This window comes from Manacus vitellinus, unplaced genomic scaffold (genome assembly GCF_001715985.3).
Source record: "Manacus vitellinus isolate BGI_N305 unplaced genomic scaffold, ASM171598v3 scaffold_7_pilon, whole genome shotgun sequence".
Classification (NCBI taxonomy): Eukaryota; Metazoa; Chordata; class Aves; order Passeriformes; family Pipridae; genus Manacus; species Manacus vitellinus.
In genome coordinates, this window is record NW_021940813.1 from 24,905,908 (window position 1) to 24,925,031 (window position 19,124).

General features: G+C 37.5%; 1 protein-coding gene across 3 annotated transcripts in view; it reads right to left on the bottom strand.

The window, feature by feature from the left end:
- Positions 1-19,124, bottom strand: part of NCK2 (NCK adaptor protein 2) — a 71,062-nt gene that overhangs the window by 25,118 nt on the left and 26,820 nt on the right. For 2 of the 3 annotated variants that reach the window (XM_018084283.2, XM_008922152.3), the window contains one exon: positions 8,022-8,263. In XM_018084283.2, coding sequence (XP_017939772.1) covers positions 8,022-8,247 — 226 coding nt within the window. In that variant the 5' untranslated portion in view covers positions 8,248-8,263. The remainder of the gene's footprint in view (positions 1-8,021; positions 8,264-19,124) is intronic. The other variant, XM_018084282.2, reaches the window with a different exon arrangement.

Below are 19,124 nucleotides of genomic sequence, written 5' to 3' on the forward strand. Positions count from 1 at the left end.
AGTAGAAAAATCTGCTGAAAGGTAGGACACATCATGGTTTCCATTATATGTTTGTTTTAAACTCTTGAAGCAGCAAATCCTTTAAATAATTCACTCCAATAAATAATGCGTGTAAGACAAAATTTCAGAAGAATACAAATATGAACTGAAAAAAACCAAACTTCTGCTCCCATCACAAGCTAGCACTGCAATAAGCTGCAGGTTCTGCATTCACTGCTGCTTTTGGCTTTTCACCTTGGAGCAAATAAAGGGCCTGATGCATACATGCAGCAGAGAAACTCTTATTTAGCAGCAAAAGAAGCATTACTCTGTACCCTGAGTTCTCCAGAATATTCACCAATTTTGTTTGCTTTCAACTCTCTAAAACGCATGAAGTTTGTGTTTCATTTTGTTTGGGTTTTTTTTGTTTTGTTTTGGTTTTTAATTTGTTTTGCATTAGTTTGCTCCAGAACTTCAGATTTTTCTCCTTCTTAGGCACATTTGTTTAGAAACTATAACAGTATTTTTTAGAAAGTCTGCTTTTAATTCCACAGAGACTCGGATTTGTTTAATGCTACTTTCAGTGGACACAGTTGATAACCATATTAAAGTTATTTAAATATTTATGGGTGTACAATAGGTCCAAACCCATACATTTGTGAGTTTGTTTCATATTCTGGATAACTATTTTAACATGTATAATAGTAACACTAATTCAAAATGAATATATTCTTTTGCCATTATGCATGTATCTAATTGATGGTGAGAAAGCAGACCCTACCCTGTCAGCAATTATACAATTCTTGTATAATTTCCCATATGCAGAGCTACTGCTATTGAATATGTCTAGATCTTCAAAGATCATCAATAAAGTGAAAATGGGCACTCAAGCTAAGTCTAGGTTTTAATGATGATCGTGAGGCAGATGTTTCCAGAAAGTAGCAAAGTGTTTGAATTCCTTATTACGCAATTCATCTGCTAACACTCCAGTGGCATCAGCACTGCCAGCTCCTAACTCCACGTGCTCTAGAGACAGGAATGGAAGTAATGTCTTCCCTGTGTTTGAAACCATTGTGATCATCTCCCATTTCTCCTTTCTCAGCAATCTATCCAACCAGACTGATCTATTATTACTGAGAATATGGAAGAAACGCAATTGTTCCAGCTTTTTTTTTCCTCTCAAACCACCAAAGACACCACACCTAAAGTAAGTTCCCATCAGTTCCTCAATTTCGTCACTGGTGAAGAGTCACCACTGTTGCCACCCTGTCCCAACAAACAAACATGCTTGGTTTGAGCAATGCAGATACAAAGCAGGATGAAGCACAGCAGAGAAAGCGTTTTTATTGAACAAATTCAACCATGGAATGAGCTATTTTAACACAGATTCTAGGAAACAGAGCAAGAATTTGTGCTGTGCATAAACACCTCGACTACTTCCTCTCCTTGAAAAGGAACTTAAATTCCTGTATATTGACTGCTTAAAAGTGTAAATACAGATGACTTTTGCTCATCCAGTCCTCCGAGAGGCACAACAGACATTCCACTACTGTCATGTAATCCACTACTACATTTTCCGACAAGCTAGAAAGCTTCAAAGCAACATTAAGATACAGGAAAAAATTGTGCTGAATTCCTAAAAGGGGATTGATTTTACTACTAATTTCAATAGAGATGTTCAGCTAAACAGAAAGGTTAATATCGCTCCATCTTAGGAATCTTTATATGTGATAAGTAATTTGACAAGTAGCTATATACTGTAGGAAGTTATTTTTTAAAATCAAATTTATTAAATGCCTGCTTTTGAATGGAAAGACTAGCATTTCTTACAGGTCTATGACAAGAAAGTCCAAAAACACAGGGAACTTGAAGTTCTAAAAAAATTAAAATAACTTCTGTTTGTCTTACTAAAGTAGTTCTGTTTTTTTAACATGAGCTCTACAAGGCTTAAGAGGCTGTGCTATACAACAGTGTACTTATTATATTTATTCTTATTTCCACCATTCTTTCATTCTGTAGTAAATTTTACACTCATGGTGTCCAGAGAAGACTACAATTGGAAACAACTAATTAAGAACTAACAGAAATATTTTTTAAACTGGTACTTGGTCATATTACTAATTTAATGTGTTTTCTGTGATTTTGCAGCTCATATGGTTAAGGTAGTTTGCTGATAAACAAACAAATTTATCAAGAAGGGAATACGTAAGACTCAACTTATAGCTATAACTATGCTAAAAATACCGTGCATACTTTTCATGATTGCACTTTTTAAAACTAGTGCTGAAGAACTGGATAATGTTCAGTTCAAAACCACAACCATTAAAATCACATCAGTAACTTTCAACAGTGAAAGACTTCAGTAATCAAATTTTAATACTTGAGATCTAGAAACAATCTGATAAACGTCAAAATATCACTTGTACAATTAAATCTACTAGACATACCATATCAGAACTACCAAAATTGGCCCACTAAGATATTTTTAAAGAGAAAAAATCCTCAAAACCAAACCAAAAAAAAAAAAAAGGCCCACTAACACACACAGCAGAAGTTAAAGGTTGATGACTTATCTGGAGAATGATATTTCATAATTATGTTATGCAAAACTATGATGGTTATAGTTTAAGTTTAAGTTGAATTATTTATATCTAAAAAGGAAATACACTAAACCTCTTAACCCATGTTTCCCATTGTTAAAGAAAATATTGCATTAAAGAATGATCAATTCCTCATTTATGCTTCTTAGTAAGCAGTGACCCTCCAATGAAAAAAAGAGCTAACTTCCGCATCAATTTCCAAAAAGGCATGGAGAAGGCGGTATTAAATAGTGCAAAAATGTGAAGTTATAAATGTGAGAACCCCTCACATTTTCATATAAATAATGAGGAGAGAAGGGGAGACGTAAAAAACTTGATTCCTGGAAGCAATTATATATATATATAGTACTTCAGGGACTGCTGCACAGATGTGCAGATTGACCCAGGAAAACACACATCATGGTGGCTGATGAACTCAGGAAATACTTTGGGACACTCATAACACTTCTGAAACAACATACTAGGAACACTCATGTAAGTAAGAACTGGTTTCCATACATTACATCTCACTTGGCAATTCTTATTTTCCACACAAAAATCTGGCACACAAAGTGAGAATTAAAACTAAAAAGCTACTGAGAAGTTTTTCAGACTTACAGAAGCTTAATAAAGAAGTGATTTGAAGAGTCTCTTGTGCAACTCAAACATCTCTGTGAAACATTATCCAGGTGACTGTTATTTGCCATCACTGCTAACACTCATCTAGTGTTTCTATTGTTCCTATGGATTTGCAAACACATCTGTATTTCTCCAATCTCTCTTTCAATACCTTTTAATAAACTTTCCTTCTTTTAATGGGCATCTGTTCAAAAACCGACACCAAGAGCTGAGGGGAAACGTCTTCAAGGCTTCTTATTTGGTTGTTCACTAAAGGTAACAAGACCAGAAACCTGTAAGAAAACCCTACATGCAGTGCTGGTTTTGAAAACGCAGTAGCATTCAGAAAATCATGGATTCCCATGAAAACAGCACCCTGTTGCTGGATCGCATGCATCAGTCACTTGTGGCATGCTGCTGTCTGAGGAGTTCTGCTGGTGCCAGGAAAATGACTTGCAAAGGGATGGAAAAAATGCAGAAGTTTTATTTTGAGTACACAAACAACTGACTTTGCAATTATTTTGGCTTCCTGCAGATAAGGTTTCTGTTCAGCATGACTGAGATGAGCCAGCAGGCATAGATCATCTTTGCTGCAGGAGGGGAAACCCGTGGAAGGTGCTCAGCGCAGCTCTGGGGTTGGTGCTGGCACACACCCACTCCAACCAAATGGGTATGGGAATTTCTTTCCACCTCCAGCACATGGGAAGAATTATATGACAGAAAATTACAGTTTGGAAGATGCACGCTGGAGGTCTCTTGCTTAGCAAGACGTATTCAAAATGTGTAAAAAATACCCCCCCTCGCAAAAGAAATACTGTACAAGGAAACTATTTTAAACTTCATTATAATGAATGAAGATGAAATTTTAATTACAGGCCTGGAAGTTGGTTTTTGCCCTAAGAATAGTAATAATTACCAGATTTCATTCAATATGAGCAAACAGAAGACAGCAATTTGAAATGGCCAAATTGCCATTACTTTTTACTCATCGTATCACTCAGTTAAGACAAAAAAGGAAATGAAAACATGAATCATTTAAAATACTCAATAGGTGGCCTATATGTTACATTTTCATAATTAAAACTGTGCCATCATAGCTACATAACCATTAGATTTCACTTGAGAAAAAGATTTAAGAACACAGACGTAATGTATATCAAACAGAAAAATGACAAAAAAACCAAACAGTCATCCATAGAAAAATTACAAGTCTCAAAATGTCATTTAAAGAAAGTTAAGTTTTGGAAAAATTCCCTGGTGACAGGACTAAAAGAAGACATAGTAGAACAGAGTTAAGGTCTTAGAATGGCAAAGACAAAAGTGAATGGTGCAGAAAAGGCCATTGTTTTCTATGAAGTTGTAGGGTGACTCAGGTGTGCAGTGGGGGTATAGGTGGAAGTCATTTGAGATTTGAGGTGAGCTGTTTTTCAGTACCACAAGTAACCAGCTTAATGAACATATGCTAAACAAGTGTTATTAAGCATTTTAATAAGCACCCAACACATTTAAAAGAGCTGTCTCTGAACATATTTTATTTCTGTTCTTTCCAAAAAATGCTGAAAATACAGTGGAAATTTCAGAAGCCTTAAGACATTGCTGAAAATAGGCTGATATTTTAAACCACCAAGATGTATGCTCTAGGTACCCACATGCCCATTAACCTTCCACCAACCACAAGCCAAACAACAATAAAGCTGATGGGATTCTATTAATAAAGTATTCAAGGATTGAAATTCAATTTATGACAGTCAACAGTTCTGGGAAAATTAGTTTTTATCATCAAACAGTCATGACTTCATTCTCTGATGAGATTAAAAGTTTTCCTGACACAGGCAACTTCAGAAAGACAGTAAACTTTCGTGGTGCACTTGGGTTTCTACGTACAAGACACCAACGTAACTGGTGCCATAAAATTTCATTAGAACACAGGATGAAGAACTATTCAGATGATGCATCTTCAACAGCCAACTAGGAGAACTATTAATTAAATAGCTATAGCTCTTGTAGGGTCTGCCACAATTTGAACTATGGTTAGCACTTTCCATATTTATTGAATATCTGACAAGAGTATAAATCAACCACCGGTAATTACTGTGGATAAGCATAAGAGTGGCAGATAGCTACCGGTAATCACACAGACAACACAGCACATCATTTGCAAGATAACAATGCTTTCAGATGAAATATGTTTGAATACAAGGAAATCTAGTCTATTAAGGAAGAAGTAGAGAAAAGTGTATTTCCATGGGAGCAACCATTTGCTGCAGCGATGTAAGTAGGAGAGGTGGATCCCTGTAAGTCAGAGGGTCTCTCTAGAGCCACTGGAAGCAACAAAGAGCCTCCTGTTTCTCTCCTGAGATTTCACAAGACTCATGATTAATTATTGATTGATTATTAAATGACTTTTTTTTCTCTTAAGTTCAGTACCTGCTATTTTTGCAATAGCTTCAAGATCAAAGTTGGAAACATATTTTGGTTTAAGAACTAATACTCATGACCACCATTCCAACTGTGCTAGGTTAGCAGGTATTTTAATAAGAATTTTCTTGTGATACTTGGAAAGGCAGGCTTGATAAGACATTAGACATATTTGTATAAAAAAAACTTAAGAACTTGCTTTACTGGTTGAAGAAAAACTTTCAAAAGCTGTTTCACTAGATGAAGCATAAGTCTTGCAATTTGCAAGCCTTTGTTTAAAAAGGAGGAGTGCATTTTTGATGGCCTCTCAGAACAATGGATCCTCTAAGGAAGGACACATGCTCTGCTTGTTCTAAATGGGAAATTACGGTACAGCAAGACAAGCAAGGCTTAGAGACTACAGTTTAGTTGAGGATTCCGATTCAGGAAAGGTAAAAAGAAAATTGCACAGATATGTGGTGCACAGTGCAGACATGTTTCATTATGCTAAGGAATTCACAGACCTTACTATAAAAAAAAGAATACTCTTAAGCATCACCTCTTTTGAAGGGATGACAAGAAAATCCTGAGTCAATTTGTGAGTTAGATACAGCTTAGGCAGTTTCTTACTCTCACAGGATGTATGAGTAGAAAAGAGCATGAGAGGTGCTTTACACCACAGATGCTTAGCAGGTTAGGTGTGGTCACAGCAAAAGAAAAGGCCAGGCTCCACCACAAGGTTGTTTCAGCCTCAGATGAACAAACACACAGAGAAAATCATTTTAAAAGGCACAGGGAATCAGTAGATTGTTGTAACAGCACTTCAGAAATTAAAAAATCGTACATGCAAAGGGCTGAGGTTTGGACGATGTGACAGTAGTGAAGGCTCAGCCACGAAACGATCAAGCTTTTTTCTCACACCATTTCACAGTTCACCACGATAGCGAAGGAAGCACCCTGCAGCATGCAGCTTTGTTAAGACTGAAAAGGTAAACATGCACATATGCTAGGACACATCTCTGTTCCTCCATTTAAACATTTCTGTTGAATATAAATAAAAATATGTTTACATCAAGTAAATACTGCCCCCATTTTACATGAACTCTCGATATATTACCACAACAGAACTGCAATCTGTTAATAAAATAGCTTGCAGACAATATGTATTTTAAACAACATAAATTCATATAAAAGGAGCTTAAAGTCACACCTGGGATTTTGATTTTAACCAGTTAATTGATGTTGGAGTTTACTCTTTATACAAATTTTTGAAAAGGCATAATCACATTTGTTGGCACTGTAATGAGTATATTCCAATATCTGTAGAAAGGACTATGGTTTTAAATATTACCTTGGTAAATCTTATGATAACCTTGTTTGCTCACCACCCACCCTGTAGTCCTCAATTTTCATGTACTTCATGGCAGCTCAGCAGTAGTGAACACAGTAATGAAGAAGTGAAAGAAACTGAACCTATTAGACACAGCACTGGCACAGGATAAACCTACGTGAGCTATAGTCATGTTATTTTTAAGTGAACCTTTCAGTTTTCTAACAAGTCTAATCCCGAATTGTAATTTTTCTGTGGAAGAGTCATTTTGTACAGCAGTCTGCAACAAGTTTTCCCTATGTAAGACTTCGCAAGACACAGGCAAAAAACAAAACACAAGCACAAAGACCTCTCAAAACACTTCCATGTACCTGCTTTTCTATTTTATTAATTACATCCTAACATACCACTAGTAGCTTTTTTTGGCCTCCGTATGTAAAATGATCACTTATCACTATGTTCAACCTTTTCTAGCCATATACAAAGCCTTTGCTAATCAATCATTAAAAGTGATAGAGAAAAATTAATTTAACCTGACTTTGAAATAGATTCCTTCAAAATAAACATTTTTCAATGCTAGATTATTTTATTTGTATGATATTCTGCTGTGAAGAATTTACGTGCAGGTATAAAACAGACTTGGAAACAGAAGGAATATCTCAGACCACAGAAACTTAACTCCTGACTTTGTACATAGTCACATTGTATAATCCCATTCATAAAGCTTTCATTCATAGCTTTGGCTATGATAGCTATGCTGAACAATCCAGCTTATATCCATCTATTTCTAAGTGAGAGGACTTGGCATGAGAGGAGAAGATTCAGCAGCTGGCATCTCTGTGAAAACACAGTTCTTCAGCCACTGAAAATACCCAATTTCTGACAAACTGGAATAAAAAATAACAAGAAAACCTGTTACAGATTTCTACACATGATTCTCCACCAAGTCCCACTCTCTCTCTTTCTCTCTGCCCTTCAATCATTCACCATGTCACCTCAAACTAAGGATTAAGAAAATCCAAACAGGCATGTTAAAAATATACTTATACGCATATTACACTCCCAGTCTGACACCCATCAAGTCTACTAAACTTCTTCCAAAATACAAAAGGACTTACCCAATGTGTCTTTTAGATTTTTAACCAGAGAACCTTTCTTCAAGCTGTTTTTTCTCTCCACATAATTTGATGGCACATATCCCGTTTTGTTGGCCGCGTTTCTTACCCTCCACCATGTCTTAGAATCATCTAATAGCCAAAGACGCTCATTTTTCTTGATGTCAAGTTCTTGGTCCTGCTGTGCAGTGTAATCCCACTTTGCAATAACAATAACTTCTTCTGTCATCTTTCATGGAGTCCTTCTGCAACAAAATATTAAATGACGATCATCAGTAAATTATGTCATATAATTCTTACTCATTTTTATCTTTGAATTCCTCTGAAATAAGCATGAAGAGGCTAGGGAAAAATAAGAAGGCTATATAGAGAAAAACCTCTTTTAAAAAGAAGGGAAGTCATACTGACCTCGTTTTTTCTGCCACTAAAATATGACAACATCTCGATAGTACATTCTAATCATAATGTACTACATTCACTTTTTCTGAATGCATATAAAATATCATCCAGATATACATTAACAGAAAATAATTTATACAATCCATTTAATTTTTGCATATAGCATCATAAAACTACCCCACACCTGGCATTCCAAGTTCTGATCTGAGAAGGGAAAAAAAATTGCTGCATTCCAAAAATATATTTTCCTTCTGTCCCAGTTCCTCATCCTCATACTAACATTATATATATATAAGTTTTCTTCAATTAACAAGGTTGTCCATCTTTTTTTAGTATAAAGTCAAGAAATACTTCAAGAAGTGATGTAACTCACAGGGAAATGTGACATCAAGAAGAGGGTACTGTCTTTAGTAAGCTTTTGTTCACCATGTTTTATTTTATGCAGGCGGCACACGACTGCATTTTAGGAGAAGCCTTCACTCCCCCATTTGTTCCCAGGAAGGTCCCAGCTCAGCACAGTCCTGCACTGGGCATTAGTCAGCAGGGTAGAGAAGAATACCCACTGTATTTCATTTCTTCCCTATCTGAAGCCTATCCAGAGTTCCATTAAGACCGAACAAATTGTACTTCTTTCAGTTACCTGTAAGAACACTGAACTTTTTCAAAGCTATTTGTTAGCTGCACAGAGAGTTGTGTGCCTCCATGTTTTCCTATGCGTCCCAGCAATTACCAGGAAAAATGTGAGGGAGCACAATAGTATGCAAGGAAGAGAAAAATCCCATGCTAGTACCAGTGACATTCAAACATATTACAATGCCAGCCAAAACATCTTGAATTTATCTTCTAAATTCTGAGAAGTCAGCAAAAAGTTTCTAATCGCTGCCAGGAGGGGTTAAGGGGGAGGAAAGTGGAGGAGGATGAGAGAGAGTGGGAGGAGGTGAGAACATATTTGAAAATCAATGTAGCAGATTTTTTTTTTTTAAGTAAAAGGTGTAATTTCCTTCAAACTACTGATTAGTAGGAAAAGGTCCCAGAGTACTTCAAACTAATAATGTCCAAGGATCTTTGTAACATGATTTGACCTTGTTGCCTAGGTCTTACATGTACTGATACCTAATAGTTTATGTACAGAAAGCTAATTAAAAAACAAACCTCATTCAGAGATTCTATTCAGAATGTAAATTATATCACCTACATTCTGGAAGGGTTCCTTCAGCAGTCTGTAACACACACACACTCACACACACTCACACACACTCACACACACTCACACACACTCTTTCCCCCTTGAGCTACAATATAAACTGCGAAAACTGCATGGTAGACAACCTAGCTTGTCTACTCTACTTTCCTCAGTTAAAGTTAATCTATAATCATAAACCATGATAGTGGACTATATTATAATTTAATAGCCTCCTCTTATCAATTGTCTTTCCAGGAGAACATCATATAGGGTTGAGCTATGGTTGCTAAATCATTTGACAGCAAAGCTCTAGCAAGCACCAGCAACGTGACCCCTCATGGCCAATGCAGGACATAAGTTTTGAAAATCTGAAGCTGAGACCAACAGGTTTAAGTTTTCATTTTCCAATCAGAAAACAGAAAGAATATACAATAATTATAACATTATTAATTTTAAAAGGAGCTATCATGCTTTGAACAATTGAGAAGAAACAGTTCAAACAGGGTGTGACATGCACATGGAATTGATGCTTTTACAAGAAATAAGTAACTATACCATTCAACCATTTTTTCCCCTAAGATAATCCCATCTGGCAAAGACAGAGGAGAACCTGAGCTTTGGACCTCAGTCTCCAATAAACTGCTCTGCCTTCTGACTGACATAAAATGGACAGAGAGCGTACAGGTCGATAAGCTCATGTAGCCACAGGGGGACTGCAATCAAGCGTGTTCTGAAGCCTGGCATTCTCAATATAATCCATCTCTCCAATTTAGATTAGTTTATTTTATCTCAGCGATTGTAAAATGGTCAATTCTTACTATTCCTGGGGACATGGAGAACATAAAGAAATAGGACATCATCAATGCAGTTGGTTGATGTTAATAATAAATAGGCTCCCCTTCTAAAAAAAGGTTATTTTCACAACACAGGCAAGTTAAAATGATCTAACAATATTACAGCATATTAATAATAAAAAAACACATTAGGTATAATATTTGACTAGTGACTGATGGAAAACTATTAAACTCTTCCTACACCTCTGAAGAAAAAGAAATAAAAAACTGACCCTTATTGAAGGGGTTGCCAAGTCTTTCTCCAGAGTGCTGGGTGAGGACAGAACCATAGGAAGAGACCACATATCAAGGCTGACAACACCAACTGCAGTCCTGTGACATTCAGTCAGGACAGGTTGCTCAAAGCAACTTGATTTCTTAAATTCCCATCATTACAGACATGTGAAATTTCCGGTACACCTGAGAAATGACATCATTTCACAAGCAGACCCCTTGCATGATGCAATTTTGGCAGACGTTTCAAGAAGCCAAGTTTCATGCTATGCTCACACAGAACCCATTTCACTAAAGTACTCCAGGTTTTACCCGATGCTTAATGGCACAAGCTTTTCTTCTCTAGTGGGGACAGGATTTACAGTCAAAATACAAAGTATAATTGCAGCTAAACATCTGTCTATTTAAAACTGTATGTATGTGTGTGGAGTTCAGTTGTATTGGGTTTATATTTTTTTTAGTTTTGGGGTTTTTTGGGGGGGGATGTTTGTTTTGAATTTTGGGGAGGGTTGTTTGCTGGGGGGGTTTTGTTTTGTTTTATTTTGTTGGGTTTTTTTTTTTTTTAGATGTGGGGAAATACATTAAAGTTCTTAAAATTATTTTCTTATGGTTACATCATTAGACTCTCTTCCTCAAGGACAATATGGTTCTTCCTGTGACATTTGCAGAGCTAAGATTTCCTAGTAAGGGAATAAGGACACATTTATTTCCCAGAAGGGGGGCTGTAGAATTAATAGTTTTGAAAGGCTTCTGCAACACAGCTGTGTGCCAAATAACTAGATTTGGGGAAAAACATAAGGAAAAAACAACAACAAATCCTTCCAAAACATCTGAGTGTCCCATAAAACCGGATATGCACTGAAAATGTGAAATTTCTTTATGTGCAGCTTATAGACTGCACAACAAACAATACCACAGTCCCCATAGATTTTGATGGTAAGATGAGATTCCTTCACATCAAGAAAATGAAAATTCATTACTGCAAAGAGCGTACAACCTTCTGGAAAGTTCCTCCTCAAAAAGCTCAAAAAACTTAGCACTGAGATACAGTCTTCTCCTCATACAGGATGGGATAACATTCCACACTTTAAAAAGCACAAGTGAAAAGCTTTGAAATACTTCTGCAAGGAACTGTAAATGTATCAAATGCAACACAGGCTTTCCTCTGTACAATATTGTTTCACGTAGCCCTGTTTTTTACCTTACCATATCAAGTAGTCATTTGCTTTATTTTATGGCAGTCCAACTTCCAACCTTAAAAAACAAAAACAACCCAAAATGAAGACACCACACTAAATGAGCAAACTCCACAACCCAGACCTTCAAAAAGGTAATTCTTACATTAGCTATGTGACCAATACACACCTCCAACTCCTTTTAACCAAGCAATTCCTTCACTGTTAGCAGCGGTAAAACTCTAATTTATTTTACCGACATTGTAAATTGTCGGTAATTGCTGAAATATTACAACTAATATAGTTTAGATTGAGCTCAGGTATTTTCAGCCATTTTGTTTCATCCCTCCAGTTTAGATTTTGTTACAAGAGGAGTCCTGTCTTCAGTGGCAGCTGCCCTACTGCAGAAGCACACACGAAAACTTTCCTACACAAAATCACCCTTGGGAGAAAGGGGAAAACTGAAAAATCTGCCTGGCTAGGAAGGCAGTGAACAAAAACCCAGCAAAAGTCAAGTCAGTTATACCTGCTCACACAGGTGAGGAACATTAACTAACCCTATGGCAGAATAAAGGCAGACATCAGTGGAATATCTAATACTGCAGCTCCTGCATAGACTATCAGAAGAAAGTCCGTAAAGGAAAAGTTTATGTTCGAATAAACTATCAATGATTCAACAGTTTAGCAGTGCCGGGGAAAAAAACAAACAGACAAAACCCCATCTATGCCATTTTGAAGCAATGCTTAAAACTGAACCATGCAAGCAATATTGGAGATTATGGAAACTCAAATGTAGAGGTTGCTAAGAGATTTGCTCTGAAAAACTTGTAAATCTACTAGTGATTTTTCATGTGAAAGATTTGCTCAGTTGGTGTAATTTTAAATATTTGACTATATACAATTGTTACACAGATCTCATTCTCTCTTACCAAACCAGGATTTCACCATCCTGCTCTTTCCCCCTCCCCATATAGGACTAATGTGTTTCTCCCACAACAATAAACAAAAAAGGATCCATATCAGCATGCCACCTGAACTAGAATCTTTGCCTATAGACTGACACAAGTTAACATTACGACTAGATTAATGCCCTGGCCCAATGGGTAGAAAAGCAGCACTTTTTACTTTGCCCTCAGGAGGAAGGCTCATGGTTATGTCAGGATTAGTTAGGTTAGTGCAAACAGGAGGTATGTTTGAGCTTTAAAGATGCAGCGAGAAAGGAAGTAGTTGCTCTCCTTGTTCACAATTTGTTTTGCGAAAAGGAACATGACTGAAAAATTACTGACAGTAATGCTTGAAATTTAATCCCTCACCAAGGGAACAAGCAAAAATTCTATTAATAGGCAGTGCCAATTGATATAATAGACTGTTCTGAAATTGAATGTCTTCCTAAGACACACTGAAAGAAAGGGACAAAATTGATACAGAGGTTTTACATGACACTGATGTACATATAACACATAATGGCTATACAAAATTAAATAAGACATAATTACTATATGATATTTAGTTAAGTGCATTGCAAGAACAAAAAGCTAGCTGATGACATACAGTTTTCTCTTAAGATTTTGAAGGCTGAACAACCTCTCCTTTTCCTGTCCCCAAACTCTGAAAAGCAAAATGGGTTTTGAACCCTGCAGCACGTGCTGCTGACAGGCCAGCTATCTGGTGTCCACCTGGTGAATCTTTCATAAGCTATAGAAAATAGGCAAGATTTGGTCCTCTAAGGTAGCACAATTGCGGAAAATTAAAAAAAGTCTCTTTTCACCAAGGCCTCTTTCATAGCAAACAGGTGTACTTAATGTATTCTGCAATTAATAACTCGTATTAGATCACTTAATCTGATACACTCAATCTGATACACTCTAAATCTGAAGCCTTCTTATTTATGATGATGCAATCTCTGCCTACTGTTTCAGGAAGTTTGCAGCTTTGTTTTCACTTACAGTTGGTTTTTTTTGTTGTGGGGGGGGGAAGTGTGGTTATATTTTTTAAATCAGCCTGGATGAGTAGTTTTGACATACAGAAAGATTTCAAAAAAGCACATCTCTACATTTGAAATTGTTTCACTCAGTTCTTTGGGATCAGTAAAGCACCAAACACAAAGACAGAACTCAGCAGGCATTAAAACAAACAGAAATGTGAATTTAAATAAACACTCGTGAAAAAGAATACATCTTTTGGACATACTTTAAGTTATTTCCAGTGGCATACATTTGAAAAAACAGGAAAATATAATCTCTTTCATTCAAACGCCAAAGTTAACCTAAACCAAGAAAGATATATTTCTAATGATTGCTACAAGAAAATCTCACAATGCAGAGGTTTAAAAAGAGTAAACAAACTGCCCCAAATTATAGCAAATCACAGGCCTTTGTTAAAACCAGTAAAATCCTTCCCATGCTCTGTTACTTGAGCTATTTGCTGGTGCTTGGACAAATAGAGATGGATGACAAAGGCCACCTTGTCCAACTGGTCTTCTGCAGTTTAACACTTTAATTCTGCATATAACGTGTGTCAATCCACCCCAAGGGACACATTTCTTTGGAAAGAGGTCACAGTGACAAAAATTATTGTAAGACTACTCCCTATTTTAAAGGAACTTACTAAATAGTTGTAGTGACCAAACATTCATCACCCAGCTATGCAGTTCTAAGGTGTCAAACCACTACCTGAGCAAAAAATCCCCACACACCTGGACAGCCTAAAATTGCCGATTGTTTTAACACAAGCTTGACAATTAATTTAGGGTATTTCACTATTAGGTCTCATTAGGATGCATTGACTAGAGAACTAAAAGTGATAGCTGAGTAAGTGCAAGTAATTATTATCTAGTTTACTTTGATGTGCAAACTGAAGACACAGTCACAATCAATAGATGCTGCTGTCGGTACTTTAGGAGGGTCAGTTTTCCAAAGCTGAAAGCAAAGATGAGTGGAAGCTGTAAAAAATAAATGTGAGCAAAGATGTAAATAAATGAATCCATTGTGAAGGAGAAACATTTTACTACAATTTCCAACCTACTCTGACAATTTAGCATTTACGAAAGGAGTATTATATGGTTAAAAGAATAACCTCAAAAAGTGAGGCAAAAAGTTCTAGAGGTTTTCTGCGTCCCCTCTCCCTGGTCCATTCTTTGAAAAGGAAAAACTGAGCAACAAGCTCAAGGCAGGAAATGCAAAGTGAAAGAACCAAAAGAAGTGTAGTTCAGTTCACCAAGAACTACAAAAAAGGTATTAAATTGCACTGGAATAAATTAATTATTAGCAAAAGAGTATGTAAAGAATTAGATAGAACATTAGGTTGACTGCAATTAGAACATTAGGTTGATGTAGGGGAAAAAATGTTTAATACTTATTTCTACACTATTGGATTATTTTACAATGACAACCATTTTCTTCTCTGCCATTAACTAGCATATAAAAGTAATAAGAAAAGTTAAACACTTTCAATGTTCAAATACACCCCAAGATATCAAAACCATCCACAAAGCTACCACAATTTTTGCATCCACTCTGAGGAAAACGTGTAGCAATGAAGTTGTTCTGGAGAGTTACAGTTGCACCACTAATTTGAAAGCATAAATTGGACCATCCTTGATAACACCACTAAGTAGTTAGACAAACTCTAACCCTAAAGAAAAATAAAGATACAAAGGACCCTTCCAACACCCTACACAGCATACCAGAAGATTATGGATGTGCAACTTATTAAAAGGGTTTTAAGAAAGAGAGGCGTGAATAAATTAAATTGCATGTTTTTCACTTATTTTTGGTTTAAGCCTACCCATCTATCCAAGCTGGACAGATAACAACAAACCGAGAAACAGCCCCAGCTGCAGTGCAGGAGTGACTTCAAAGGCAGGCTCAGCAGGCACCATGAGCCTTTCTGACACCACACAGGACATTTCTTCTTAGGTGCAAAAAATACTTGGTTTCCTTTCGAGTCACTTAGGGGGGAAAAAGAAAATCAAAACAGAAAGGCATAATTATAGATGAAACAGTGAGGGCGATACAGCCTGGTGGAAGCATTAATCACACCAGAGGCGTTACGGTTTGTGCACCCAGGCTGGACAGCCTTGCCTACTTCTGTGGGCACTGCAAATGCAAGGTTTTTACACAACACTTCATGTTAAAAACATAAGTGGGCTGTACACCTTCAAAAAAAAGTGAAGGATCAGTCTTAATTAACTGATAATTTAGAGTTGTACTTGTAACTTGACCTTGCTGCCTGACCCCACACACCTCAGACCCCCTTCCCCTCTGTGTGGTCTGACACTGTTCACAGGCACAATGCTGCTAGGTTTGAGGTTTGTTTCTGCAGCCGGATGTCTTTGACAGCTGCTAAGCAATGTTTGCCTCTCTTGGCCCCACAAGGTATCTGATATCCCAATCTCTAATACATCTGCAGCTACGTGCCAGCACCTTGTATCTTGCGTTTCAGAAGAACTACAAACAGGAAACCTCAAGATTAGTTTAGTGGTAACGAATTTCTGCATAGCTCCAATACAGCACAGAAGTTAAGCTTGTTTGTTATCTTTTAAGTGGCTTAGAAGTCTTTTAAAAAGACACAAAGAAAAAGGAGAATTCATATTAGAAACACCCAAAAATACATCCTTCCTGTGAAGGAGTCAGTACAGTATTTTATCATTCAACAAAATGAAATCTTTGTGTGTTTATATAAGAATGTAAAAAAACTGCCCACCCTATGTTTTCATGAATCCTATCACACAAATCAGTCTGCCCAAATGAAGCATGGACGGCTTCAAGTGATCTCTTAAAATACTGGGACCAGTACTGCTCAATGTCTTCATCAGTGATACAGACAGTGGGATTGAAGGTATCCTCAGCAAGTCTGCAGACAACACCAAACTCTGTGGTACAGTCAACACAAGTGAAGGATGGGATGTCATCCAGAGGGACCCGGACAAGCTTGAGAAGTGGGCCCATGGGCACCTCATGAGGTTCAACAGGGTCAAGTACAAGGTGCTGCAGCTGGGTCAGAGCAATCCCTGGTATTGGTACAGGCTGGAGGATGAAGGAATTGAGAGTAGTCCTGTGGAAAAGGACTGTAGAGTACCGCTAGATGAAAGGCTGGATGACCCAGCAATGTCCAATTGCAGTCCAGAAAGCCAACTGTATCCTGGGCTGTACCAAAAGCAGTGTGGCCAGAAGGTCAAAGAAGGTGATTCTGCTCCTCTGCTCTGCTCTGGTGAGACCCCACCTGGAGTACTGCATCCAGCTCTGGAGCCCTCAGCACAGGAAAGACATGGACCCATTGGAGTGGTCCAAATGAGGGCCACAAAGATGATCAGTGGGCTGGAGCACCTCTTCTATGAAGACAGGCTGAGAGACTTGGGGTTGTTTAGCCTGGAGAAGATAAGACCTTATAGCACCTTCCAGTACATAAAGGGGGCCCCCATAAAGGTGGGGACAGACTTTTCAGCAGGGCCTATTGGAACAGGAGAAGGGGTGATGACTTTAATATAAGAGGGTAGATTTAGACTAGATATAAGGAAGAAATTTTTTACCACGAGTGTGGTGAACAAGTTGCCCAGAGAGGTGGAAGATGCCCCATTCCTGGAAACATGCAAGGTCAGACTAGATAGGGCTCTGAGCAACCTGATCTACTTGAAGCTGCTACTGCTCACTGCAGGGGGGTTGGACTACACGATCTTTAAAGGTCTCTTCCAACCCTTAGTATTTTATGATTCTATGAAAAGTAAAAGATACTTTGGCCTGCTAACTTTAGTGGTAGAAAGAGAAAGCCATCCAGGATGTTACAAGGTAGGCTGCTGCAGCATCAGTAGAACACAAATCTGCGTTCTGGGCTTCTATTAATCTTGCAATACCACCCTAATTTTATATGTTATTCACTTCTGTTTCATGTTGTGACTTTCGCACAAGTTAAGTCTCCCAATTCCATATTTTTTAAAATTTCATTACTAATACTGCTATGCCACAGAATTTCCTCATCTGGGGCAGTTCAAGATACAAATGCTTAATGAATGTGAAAGTCTTTAAGACACATAATACGAAGTACTATCTTTTCTATTTATGTGATAAGCACTCTGCTGTTACAGGAAGCTAAGTTTTTAAAAATCTTTTGATGTTTTACTTGAAAAGGATATTTCTATAGCCTTTTTGGAACAGCATGCCTATTATATAAAGTAGGCAGTGTTCGTTTTTAGCATCTCACAGATGATTTAAATTTAAAATTCTATTTCAAAGGACAAAAGGCTGGTATTTTTACAGGAACAAGCTGGTATTATAGCAACTAATGTTAAAGTTTCACAGTACTAACTATGAGCCTTATAACTTATCTATGCTTAAAAGATAGATAATAATAGTAACAAAAGTTACAGAGAAAACACTCTAACAGGTCTCTGACTACTGAGTGGAGACTGAGTATGGTCACAGCCCAAGGGCAAAGGGCTTATAAGAAAAACCTAGCTCAACTCTTTCCATAAACATGGGATGAGAACCTTAAAGGATCAAAAACCCCAAACAAATATATTTTAGCTTGTTTGAGGGGGAGTGTGTTGTGGGGGGATGTTGTTTTTAAGAAATTTGTATTTTTATGTCATTCAGAAAACAGGACAAAGATTAACAGACAGTACTGGAAACCCGCTAGAGATCAAGCAAAAAAAATCATTAAGAAAAAGGATTTTTGTAGTTAGATGATTTTATTCCTACTTCACCCCATCCAGACAGTATTTTTGGTAGAAAGTATTTCCTCATATCTTGAAGGCTATACAAAATTGCACCTTTTCACAGCCTTCTTACCAGAAAACGCAAGGAACGTGAACTATCATTTTGCTGGTTTTAATTTGTTGAAAGATGAGAAAAACCAATAAAAGTCTGAATATAAAGCAACTTCAACAGCAGAGAATCAGCTAACACCCCTCCCTCCAGCCTTTAGCCCCCACGTGCTCGTGCCATCTGCCCTCAACCTCCTTTCCCTGCAGCTGTTGCTGCAATCCCCAGCAGCAGGCAGGGCTCAGGCAGGTGCTGGTAGTGGCTGGAAGTTTTGGTTCTGCCTCCATCAGCAGCCTACGCAGATGCAGCCACCATGGGTGACTCAACCTGAGGGGATTTTTTTCCACTATTAGTGCAAAAAGACTTTTCTTGCTTTATTTTGAAGGCACTGCATCAAGAGTGATGGGGAATGGGACAGAAATGGGGAAAGCCAGACAGTGCAGTGAGGACATCTTCAGACCCTTTGGTTGCAAACAACGTGAGACAAACAGGAAGGTGGCAACAACCCAATGGAATCCCAAACT